The 13067-nt window shown below is 48.4% G+C and overlaps 1 protein-coding gene across 15 annotated transcripts in view; it reads left to right on the plus strand.

The window, feature by feature from the left end:
- Positions 1-13067, plus strand: part of LOC106562123 (CUGBP Elav-like family member 4) — a 176326-nt gene that overhangs the window by 110143 nt on the left and 53116 nt on the right. For all 15 annotated transcript variants that reach the window (XM_045689113.2, XM_014126732.3, XM_014126738.3 and 12 more), the window contains exon 3: positions 12518-12566. In XM_045689113.2, the coding sequence (XP_045545069.1) occupies positions 12518-12566 (49 nt within the window). The remainder of the gene's footprint in view (positions 1-12517; positions 12567-13067) is intronic.

Here is a 13067-nt window from a genome sequence, read left to right on the forward strand (position 1 = left end):
TGAGCTGAGTTCAGTAATAGACCTATATTCTCCTTTGCCAAGATAATCAATCCACCTGACAGGAGTGGCATATCAAGAAACTGATTAAACAGCATGGTCATTACACAGGTGCACCTTGTGCTGGTGACAATAAAGGCCACTCTAAAATGTGCAGTTTTGTCACACAACACAATGCTACAGTTGTCTCAAGTTGAAGGAGCGTGCAATTGGCATACGGACTGCAGGAATGTAAGCCGCCTCCAACGTTGTTTTAGAGAATTTGGCAGTACGTTCAACTGGCCTCACAACCGCAGACCACGTGTAACCACGCGATCCCAGGACCTCCACTTCCGACTTCTTCACCTGCGGGATTGTCTGAGACCAGCCACTCAGACAGCTGACAAAACTGAAGAGTATTTCTGTCTGTAATAATGCCTCCCAAGTGGGTGGGCCTATACCGTCCCATGTGGGCCTCTGCCTTCCTACATACAGTATTCAGACCCTTTACTCATTACTTTGTTGAAGCACCTTTGGCAATGGTTACAGCCTCAAGTCTTCTTGGGTATGAAGCTACAAGCTTGGTACACTGGTATTTGGGGAGTTTCTCCCATTCTTCTCTGCAGATCCTCTCAAGCTCTGTCAGGTTGGATGGGGAGCGTCGCTGCACAGCTATTTTTAGGTTTCTTCGGAGATGTTCGATCGGGTTCAAGTCCGGGATCTGGCTGGGCCACTCAAGGACATTCAGAGACTTGTTCCGAAGCCACTCCTGCGTAGTCTTGGTTGTGTGCTTAGGGTTGTTGTCCTGTTGGAAGGTGAACCTCCGCCCCAGTCTGAGCATTCTGGAGCTGGTTTTTATCAAGGATCTCTCTGTACTTTGCTCCGTTCACTTTTCCCTCGATTTTGACGAGTCTCCCAGTCCCCACAGCATGATGCTGCCACCACCATGCATATCTGTAAGGATGGTGCCAGGTTTCCGCTTGGCATTCAGGCCAAAGAGTTTAATCTTGGTTTCATCAGACCAGAGAATATTGTTTCTAAAAACCTGTTTTCGCTTTGTCATTATGAGGTATTACAGTAGGTGTAGATTGATGAGGAAAAACATTTATTTAATACATTTTTGAATAAGGCTGTAACGTAACAAAATGTGCATAAAGTCAAGGGGTCTGAATAGTTTCCGGATGCACTGTGTATATATACTGAGTGTACAAAACATTAGGAACACCTGACATAAACTGACCAGGTGAATGCAAGTGAAAGCTATGATCCCTTATTGATGTCACCTGTTAAATCCACTTCAATCAGTGTTGATGAAGGGGAGTAGACAGGGTAAAGAAGGATTTTTAAGCCTTGAGATAATTGAGACATGGATTGTGTGTGTGTGTCATTCAGAGGGTGAATGGGCACAACAAAAGATTTAAGTTCCTTTGAACAGGGTATGGTAGTAGGTACCAGGTGCACTGGTTTGAGTGTGTCAAGAACTGCAACACTGCTGGGTTTTTCACGCTCAACAGTTTCCCGTGTGTTTCAAGAATGGTCCAACAACTAAAGGACATCCAGCCAACTTGACACAACTGTGGGAAGCGTTGGAGTCAACATGGGCATCCCTGACCAATTGAGGCTGTTCTGAGGGAAAAGGGGGGTTAGGGTTAGGGTTACAAGTCAATATTAGGAAGGTGTTTAGTATACTCAGTGTATATACAGTATATATTTTGTTTTATTTTAAAATGTTTTTTATATACATTTTGGGATGGACAAAACACTGTTTTTCGATGCAGAAAAATCCCTGTAGCTACTGTTTATGCACTAGTAGTAGACTGCTGACTGGCTCTGTCTGTTCTCAGAGAACTAGAGCTCCCCCACTGCTGAGCTGCTCCGTCTGTCTGGGCCAGCGGGGGCTCTATAGGAAGCAGAGTACACACAGGTGGAACTGACTGTGTCTAGTCTACTCTAGGGCCTGTCCCCGATACCTGGAGCAGTGGGCTGCCTGCAGAGCCTGCTCCCCGTCTTCCTGGTCCTCCTCTCCCTCTTTCATCTCCCCCTTCCCTTCATATCCCTGGCAGAGAGAGGAACGCTGCTGTACCGAGCGAGCCTCATAAAGCCTCCTGTCACTTTGACTAATTTGTTAGTCTTGTCTCACTGTGTCGAATCTTCACCCCACTCCTCCCTCCGCCCCTCCCTGCATCACCCCCAGCTCCCTCCTCCCCTCCCTGCATCACCCCCAGCTCCCTCCTCCCCTCCCTGCCTCACACCCAGCTCTCTCCGCCCTCCACCCCTGGATAAAAAAAGGGCCATAAATGTAATGTAGTGCTGTGGCCGCTCTATCTGCAGCCAGGGAGAACGGGGGCTTTATGAAGCAGAAGATAAACTGACGGCCAGATTCCTCATCCCAAGCCCTCACTGTCTGACTCTGTCCCACCTCACAACCGAGACCTGCTGGGCCCAGGGTAAAAATAGAGAAAGGAGAGGAGAGCTATTATAAATGCTACTTTCTTTCTCGCTCCGTTCAGAAATTCTGTTCAGCCGGGCCCTCAGAGGACCAGGAAGTGATAGCGGTGTGGAGTGAGTGCCAGTTTCACACTGCAAAAAACGAACGCCAACTACTCTCCCCATCCAGGGGGAATCAATTGCTAGGTAATCAGGGAGCATGGGAGGACTAAATTTAAAGAGACACAAAAACAAAAACACAAACATGTCCTCCTCCCCTACACTACAGGATCACACCAGGGAATACACTCTGGCTACAACCAAAGTTATTTGCTTGAAATAGGAGCTCTGGCTGATAGCTAAAAATAGGTCCCACCTCTCCACTCCCTGTCAAGCTGTCAGTGTCCCTCTTCCTCATGTGAAGGCAGACAGAGTTCTCCTTCATGTGCTGTTCCAGCAGACAGCCAGTGTGTGATTACTAACCCTCAAACCCACATGTCGACAGGCCCAACCTCTCCTGACTCCCCAGCCTCACACAGGGAGAGGGAGCTGGCTGGCTGGCTGGCTGCGGACACACAGGCTAATTTGAGAGAGGAGAGCTACTCCGCACTCGGCTCGTTCCCCTGTGTGTGTTCCCTCTTTTCTCTTCCCAGCGGAACACTCCGACATGTGAGGAGCAGTGGGTAATGGGAGTGATGGGTGGGGTTTGGTGGAAGGAAGCCTCAGAATAGATGGGCTGTTTGCAGTGTGTTAGCCTGTTAGCCTTTGCTGTCCACTACAATACCACTGGCTATTTCTCTCTGGCGCGCCCAGTAGTCATCTTTATTTGAGCTTAATAGGCTGTAAATGGCTTCAACAGCTTCAGTGAATGTTCTGATGGAGGAGCCAGAATATGACAGTGTTGAACAGAAGAATGCAGTGGTAGTCCAAATCAAACTACACTTGTATAAGGAAGAGGTATTGGGTCAAAAACCAGGGGCCTGGCCTAAGGGATGAGATGTACTTTTAGAGGTTTTAACTAAATACTTTATGCAAAAACTACTCAGGCTCTGTGAGATAAGTCATAGCTGTCATATTAAACTCAAAACTAATATTAATAAGATTCAGATTTTAAAGAGTATTCACTTTGATTAAAAGTATGCTTATTTTGCCTATAGAGAAAGAGTAAGGAAAGTGTTGTATCATGGCCTGGCTTGTGGGCAATGGTATTTACAGGGAAGTAAATGTGGTCAAAGGCCAATGGTGTCCTCACTCTTTCTCTCTCTCTCTCCACTGCGCCATTTTCAAACACATGCACGCACACACACAGCTCCCTGGTAAATGTAAACAGGTTGTTTCTTCCACATTGTTGGTTTTCCTCCCTCCGTGACTGGAGCAAAATGTTCTTTATTATAACGGAATGAGAAATATGGATCAGCCCCTGGAGAGAAAGACCGAGAGAGAGATAAAGAGAGAGCGAGGTAGAGGAAGAGGTGGGAAAGCGAAAGATGGAGGGAGAGAGACAGAGAGAGGAAAAAAGAACGACAGAGAGGGAAAACAAAGAAAATGGAGGTGGCATGTGTGAGCCCAGCCAGGGCTGTGAGCTGAGTTCCCAGGCAAGACAGCGTGAGCTGCCTATTTGTCAGCATTGATCAACCCATTAAGAGGCTGTGGTGGGAAGCATATTGGTTTTGGAGGTCAAAGGGCCAGAGAGATAAAGGAAGGGGGGTGTGCTGAACTATTTTCAGCTCCGGCTGCTGCACATCTGCAGGATGAAAAAAAGACTGGTATTCCATCTTCACACTACAGCATATAGGAAGTTCATTTTGCGTTCAGGCAGTACCTGTGGGTGAGGTGAAATATTGCATTTGTCCCAGTAGTACCTATGGATACGTAGCATATGTTTTATCTTGCTTATACAGCCCTTCTATTTCTCTGGGAGTATCGTAGAAGACATAGCTGCCAGTCAAGCAGATAGATAGCATGTCATGTGTCTTCCTTGGTGTCTGTGTGTGTCTGGGTGTGTGTGTCCAAGCCCAAGGGGAGAGCAGGCTGCTGCTGCTGCTGCTTCGTCTTCCGTCTCCCAGAATTCATATAATTAACTCTGCCTTGATCTGCCCGCTAATCCTGCTACTCAGTAATAAGGGATTAAAATGTCACCTAAGCCACCTACTGTTATTGAGCCCAGAGACGTGTGTGTGTGTGTGTGTGTGTGTGTGTGTGTGTGTGTGTGTGTGTGTGTGTGTGTGTGTGTGTGTGTGTGTGTGTGTGTGTGTGTGTGTGTGTGTGTGTGTGTGTGTGTGTGTGTGTGTGTGTGTGTGTGTGTGTGTGCATGAGAGAGGGAGAAGACAGAGACAGAGACAAACAGGATTGTAGGAGTGAACAGCATGGTTGGGCAAGTATGTGTGTGTGTGTGTGTGTGTGTGGAGAGAGAGAGAGAGAGAGAGAGAGAGAGAGAGAGAGAGAGAGAGAGAGAGAGAGTATACTGTAGGAGTCTGTATGTTCAACTGTATGTGACATACTGGAGAATAAGACAAATGAGTGTTTTCCTTGTGAAATTGTGAACAGCTATTGAATATGTTGCTACTGTTTTGTCTAAGATGTGGTTGGGGTTGTTTGGTCTGAAGTTAGGGTGTGGCCTCGTTCTGGAAAGTTTCATAAAAGTGGGACATGTTATGAAAAAAAAAAAATATCTATAACCTCTCCGGCAAACTTAGAGAAAGAGTCATGGAGGAGAAAGACAGAAAGGAATGCCAATTCACTGGATAACAGCCCAGTCCAGAGCAGACCAACAGGCTGCCTGCTGCCCTCTTCTGCCTGGTTGCCTAGCAACCCCTAGTGTACTCCTCTGTGAGGCCGGCCCACTAATGACTGCTGTTGCCGCAGCAGCTCAGAGGCTACTAATGGTTCCCGTCTACGGAGCTGTGGAGCCTCATGACCAATCGCTGCAGTCTAGGGCCAGGAGACTGACTGATCACTGGGCAGGGACCCCAGGACCTCAACCCACCTTAACTATCCATAACACCACCACTCCATCCTCTGTCTCCCTAACACCACCACTCCATCATCTAACTTCTCTAACACCACCACTCCATCATCTAACTTCTCTAACACCACCACTCCATCCTCTAACTCTCCCTAACACCACCACTCCATCATCTAACTTCTCTAACACCACCACTCCATCATCTAACTTCTCTAACACCACCACTCCATCCTCTATCTCCCTAACACCACCACTCCATCATCTAACTTCTCTAACACCACCACTCCATCATCTAACTTCTCTAACACCACCACTCCATCATCTAACTCCCTAACACCACCACTCCATCATCTATCTCCCTAACACCACCACTCCATCATCTAACTTCTCTAACACCACCACTCCATCCTCTATATCCCCAACACCGCCACTCCATCATCTAACTTCTCTAACACCACCACTCCATCCTCTATCTCCCTAACACCGCCACTCCATCCTCTAACTTCTCTAACACCACCACTCCATCCTCTATATCCCCAACACCGCCACTCCATCATCTAACTCCCTAACACCACCACTTCATCATCTATCTCCCTAACACCACCACTCCATCATCTAACTTCTCTAACACCACCACTCCATCCTCTAACTTCTCTAACACCACCACTCCATCATCTAACTTCTCTAACACCACCACTCCATCCTCTATCTCCCTAACACCACCACTCCATCATCTAACTTCTCTAACACCACCACTCCATCATCTAACTTCTCTAACACCACCACTCCATCATCTAACTCCCTAACACCACCACTCCATCATCTAACTCCCTAACACCACCACTTCATCATCTATCTCCCTAACACCACCAATCCATCATCTAACTTCTCTAACACCACCACTCCATCATCTAACTTCTCTAACACCACCACTCCATCATCTAACTCCCTAACACCACCACTCCATCATCTATCTCCCTAACACCACCACTCCATCATCTAACTTCTCTAACACCACCACTCCATCCTCTATATCCCCAACACCGCCACTCCATCATCTAACTTCTCTAACACCACCACTCCATCCTCTAACTCTCCCTAACACCACAACTCCATCATCTAACTTCTCTAACACCACCACTCCATCATCTAACTTCTCTAACACCACCACTCCATCATCTAACTTCTCTAACACCACCACTCCATCCTCTATCTCCCTAACACCACCACTCCATCATCTAACTTCTCTAACACCACCACTCCATCATCTAACTCCCTAACACCACCACTCCATCATCTAACTTCTCTAACACCACCACTCCATCCTCTATATCCCCAACACCGCCACTCCATCATCTAACTTCTCTAACACCACCACTCCATCCTCTAACTTCTCTAACACCACCACTCCATCATCTAACTTCTCTAACACCACCACTCCATCATCTAACTTCTCTAACACCACCACTCCATCATCTAACTTCTCTAACACCACCACTCCATCATCTAACTTCTTTAACACCACCACTCCATCATCTAACTCCCTAACACCACCACTCCATCATCTAACTCCCTAACACCACCACTTCATCATCTATCTCCCTAACACCACCAATCCATCATCTAACTTCTCTAACACCACCACTCCATCATCTAACTTCTCTAACACCACCACTCCATCATCTAACTCCCTAACACCACCACTCCATCATCTATCTCCCTAACACCACCACTCCATCATCTAACTTCTCTAACACCACCACTCCATCCTCTATATCCCCAACACCGCCACTCCATCATCTAACTTCTCTAACACCACCACTCCATCCTCTATCTCCCTAACACCGCCACTCCATCATCTAACTTCTCTAACACCACCACTCCATCCTCTATCTCCCTAACACCACCACTCCATCATCTAACTTCTCTAACACCACCACTCCATCATCTAACTTCTCTAACACCACCACTCCATCATCTAACTCCCTAACACCACCACTCCATCATCTAACTCCCTAACACCACCACTTCATCATCTATCTCCCTAACACCACCAATCCATCATCTAACTTCTCTAACACCACCACTCCATCATCTAACTTCTCTAACACCCCCACTCCATCATCTAACTCCCTAACACCACCACTCCATCATCTATCTCCCTAACACCACCACTCCATCATCTAACTTCTCTAACACCACCACTCCATCCTCTATATCCCCAACACCGCCACTCCATCATCTAACTTCTCTAACACCACCACTCCATCCTCTAAATCCCTAACACCGCCACTCCATCATCTAACTTCTCTAACACCACCACTCCATCCTCTATATCCCCAACACCGCCACTCCATCATCTAACTCCCTAACACCACCACTTCATCATCTATCTCCCTAACACCACCACTCCATCATCTAACTTCTCTAACACCACCACTCCATCCTCTAACTTCTCAAACACCACCACTCCATCATCTAACTTCTCTAACACCACCACTCCATCCTTTATCTCCCTAACACTACACTCCATCATCTAACTTCTCTAACACCACCACTCCATCATCTAACTTCTCTAACACCACCACTCCATCATCTATCTCCCTAACACCACCACTCCATCATCTATCTCCCTAACACCACCACTCCATCATCTAACTTCTCTAACACCACCACTCCATCATCTATCTCCCTAACACCACCACTCCATCCTCTAACACTTCTAACACCACCACTCCATCATCTATCTCCCTAACACCACCACGCCATCCTCTAACTTCTCTAACACCACCACTCCATCCTCTATCTCCCTAACACCACCACTCTGTCCTCCACCTCTCCCTAACACCACCACTCCATCATCTAACTCCCTAACACCACCACTCCATCATCTATCACCCTAACACCACCACTCCATCATCTAACTTCTCTAACACCACCACTCCATCCTCTATATCCCCAACACCGCCACTCCATCATCTAACTTCTCTAACACCACCACTCCATCTTCTATCCTCCTAACACCGCCACTCCATCATCTAACTTCTCTAACACCACCACTCCATCCTCTATATCCCCAACACCACCACTCCATCATCTAACTCCCTAACACCACCACTTCATCATCTATCTCCCTAACACCACCACTCCATCATCTAACTTCTCTAACACCACCACTCCATCCTCTATATCCCCAACACCGCCACTCCATCATCTAACTTCTCTAACACCACCACTCCATCCTCTATCTCCCTAACACCACCACGCCATCCTCTAACTTCTCTAACACCACCACTCCATCCTCTATCTCCCTAACACCACCACTCTGTCCTCCACCTCTCCCTAACACCACCACTCCATCATCTAACTTCTCTAACACCACCACTCCATCCTCTATCTCCCTAACACCGCCACTCCATCATCTAACTCCCTAACATCACCACTCCATCCTCTATCTCCCTAACACCACCACTCCATCATCTAACTTCTCTAACACCACCACTACATCCTCTATATCCCCAACACCGCCACTCCATCATCTAACTTCTTTAACACCACCACTCCATCCTCTATCTCCCTAACACCACCACTCCATCATCTATCTCCCTAACACCACCACTCCATCATCTAACTCCCTAACACCACCACTCCATCATCTATCCCCCTAACACCACCACTCCATCCTCTAACTTCTCTAACACCACCACTCCATCCTCTATCTCCCTAACACCACCACTCTGTCCTCCACCTCTCCCTAACACCACCACTCCATCATCTAACTTCTCTAACACCACCACTCCATCCTCTATCTCCCTAACACCGCCGTTCCATCATCTAACTCCCTAACATCACCACTCCATCCTCTATCTCCCTAACACCACCACTCCATCATCTAACCTCTCTAACACCACCACTCCATCCTCTATATCCCCAACACCGCCACTCCATCATCTAACTTCTTTAACACCACCACTCCATCCTCTATCTCCCTAACACCACCACTCTGTCCTCCACCTCTCCCTAACACCACCACTCCATCATCTAACTTCTCTAACACCACCACTCCATCCTCTATCTCCCTAACACCGCCACTCCATCATCTAACTCCCTAACATCACCACTCCATCCTCTATCTCCCTAACACCACCACTCCATCATCTAACTTCTCTAACACCACCACTACATCCTCTATATCCCCAACACCGCCACTCCATCATCTAACTTCTTTAACACCACTACTCCATCCTCTATCTCCCTAACACCACCACTCCATCATCTATCTCCCTAACACCACCACTCCATCATCTAACTCCCTAACACCACCACTCCATCATCTATCCCCCTAACACCACCACTCCATTATCTAACTTCTCTAACACCACCACTCCATCCTCTATATCCCCAACACCGCCACTCCATCATCTAACTTCTTTAACACCACCACTCCATCCTCTATCTCCCTAACACCACCACTCTGTCCTCCACCTCTCCCTAACACCACCACTCCATCATCTATCTCCCTAACACCACCACTCCATCATCTAACTTCTCTAACACCACCACTCCATCCTCTATATTCCCAACACCGCCACTCCATCATCTAACTTCTTTAACACCACCACTCCATCCTCTATCTCCCTAACACCACCACTCCATCATATCTCTCCCTAACACTACCACTCCATCCTCTATCTCCCTAACACCACCACTCCATCATCTATCTCCCTAACACCACCACTCCATCATCTAACTCCCTAACACCACCACTCCATCCTCTAACTTCTCTAACACCACCACTCCATCATCTATCTCCCTAACACCACCACTCTGTCCTCCACCTCTCCCTAACACCACCACTCCATCATCTAACTTCTCTAACACCACCACTCCATCCTCTATCTCCCTAACACCACCACTCTGTCCTCCACCTCTCCCTAACACCACCACTCCATCATCCACCTCTCCCTAACACCACCACTCTGTCCTCCACCTCTCCCTAACACCACCACTCCATCATCCACCTCTCCCTAACACCACCACTCCATCCTCCACCTCTCCCTAACACCATCATTCCATCCTCCACCTCTCCCTAACACCACCACTCCGTCATCTAACTCTCCCTAACACCACCACTCCATCATCTAACTTCCCTAACACCACCACTCTGTCCTCCACCTCTCCGTAACACCATCATTCCATCATCCACCTCTCCCTAACACCACCACTCCATCATCCACCTCTCCCTAACACCACCACTCCATCCTCCACCTCTCCCTAACACTACCACTCCATCCATCCAAGAGTGTTGGGGTTCTCCACCACCCTCCTCCTTCACTCCAAACAAACCAGCAGAGAAAACGAAAGGCTTCTAGACACAACATCTGGAACTCCCCAAGTCCCCCATCTGACCGCCACAGCCCCCAGTCACTTTATCTTAAACCCTCCAGGCTCTAACCACAATTAGTAATCTGTGCTCCCATTCAGACAATGCCCAGTTCCACCACTCACAGTACAGTATCCCTCAAACAGCACTATACTGAATGGTTTATATGAGATATGCATGGGATCCAGTGACAACCCATCTGTTTCTCTAATGAGTTAGTATTCTCATAGTCATAGTGTTACAGCCAGCTGTGGGATAAGACAACAATAGATCTGTGTTATCTCCAACTCATGGCCTGTAAGTGTTGACATTAGCATGTCTGTGTGAAGGTTTGTGTGGGTGTGGGATGTGTAGCGTTACCCTTTGGTCCAGCGCCACGGTGTATTCTGGTGTATTTTGGTGCATTCTGGTGTATATACATGTGGAACTAGGAGTGTGACGATAGATGCATACATCCCTCCACGTCGTTTAGTCTCTTGGCTATATTTGACTCATGACGTCTGGACTCATGTCAACTGCTGTCAAGTGTACCACGGCCCTAAGCCTTTCAGCCATAGTGAACCTGACTGATGGGAGTGGGCAGCCCTGCACTGTGCTGCTCAGTGACAAACACACTGGTCCTGTCCTCATGCCCTATGTAGGAGAGACAGGCCCAGTGCCCAGGGTCTACTGCAGGCTCCAGGAGACACAGCCAATACACCACTCATGGAAGGCTGCCCTCACTAAGCACAGAGCCTCTCTACACTGACCTTTACCCCCACACTATTCATCCAGGGGAATAGGAAGATATTTGTCTTGTTTTATACAGTCAAAGGCTTTGAAACGTATTTTTTTTTTACGTGTCATACTCCTGAGAGAGATGGAACTGTGTTCAGGGGGCAAAGAGAGCCATGGGAGTTTTTATTCACAGCGGGCATTTTTAAAAGCCCTTCTAATGTTGGGCTTGGCGCTGCTAAGCTTTTTCGTCTCTGGACTGTATCTTCAGAGGTTGTTTATTGATTTGCACTTCTAACCTTTTTACAGTACTTTCTGTGTTTCTTGGACGTGTTTTTGTGTGTGGCTTTCAAAAGCCAGTGTGTCTGGGGTGGGCTTGGCTGACCAGAGCAGAGCAGCAGCATACTGGTCACGATGCTTGGATCTGGTCCTGAGGGGAGGGGTGGCGGTGGTAGTGGTTGGGGAGGTAAGAAGTGGAGATGGGTGGAGTGTGCAGAGCTGGGCAGGGCAGGGCAAGGCATAGAAGGGTAGGGGTGGAAAAGAGAGAGGGAATGAGGGGAGGGAGGGAGAGAGGGAGAGAGGGAGAGAGGATGTGTATAGAGCTGGGCAAGGCATGGCTGTAAGGGACAGAGGGAAGTAGGGAGGAGACAGGAAGCTCAGGGCAGCCAGAGAAGACCTCTCTCTGTGGGGTGATAGTGGGTGATGTAATGGCATTCATCTCCTCATGCCATCTGACAACCAGTGTGACTCTGTCATTGAAAAGTGCTAATTCTGCTGAACTGTGAGGGGGAACCAGGCATCTCCGGAGGCCAAGGCCCTGGATTAATTAGGCATGCTGGCATCAAACTCAAAGCTCACACATTCTCCTCTTCTTCTTTACTAGAAAAGAACAGAGCAGAGCACTTTGTTTTGTTTATCTGATGCTCCAGTGACTCAGGAGAAGAACTACAGGCCCATGAACGCCACTCTCTCCCCCTTTCCTCCTGGTAGTGGTTGTAGTGGATGTCCTCAGGTGGCCACACTAACCCAGGTGTTTTCTCCTCTCTCTGCAGATGAACCGGCCCATCCAGGTGAAGCCAGCCGACAGCGAAGGACGAGGAGGTAATTAACCTTCTCCTGGTTGTCCCTTCCCTCTTTTCACTCCTACTCCCTCCCTCCCTCCGTTCACCCCTCCCTCCACCCCTCCACTCCTCTACCCCTCCACTCCTCCACCCCTCCACCCCTCCACTCCTCCGCACACCTTAATATTCTTCTCTCAGTAGGGACACACTGGGAGTTTGCAGAGTAGCCGTTAATATAGGTCACTCGCCTCTATTGACTTCCCATCTGTGCCGGCCGGACCAACAGAGAGAGGGGCTGTGTCAGGTTCACTGTCACCCTGAGTGATTCAAAGTCGAGTGAGGAGCCGGAGGAGGAGAGGCTGGGTGGGGATCTATTCCTCCTCACTGTCCTCAGAGTGACAGCTCAGCCTGGTTACAGATGAGAGCCACTGGGAGTCAACCCCCCCTTCCATGCACCTCCATATCCTTCCTCTTCCCCCTCCTCACCCCCACACAGCCACAGTTCAGAGGTCCTGTATAGGCTTTTACAGTCAACACCAGG

This window comes from Salmo salar, chromosome 11 (genome assembly GCF_965601325.2).
Source record: "Salmo salar chromosome 11, fSalSal1, whole genome shotgun sequence".
Lineage (NCBI taxonomy): Eukaryota > Metazoa > Chordata > Actinopteri > Salmoniformes > Salmonidae > Salmo > Salmo salar.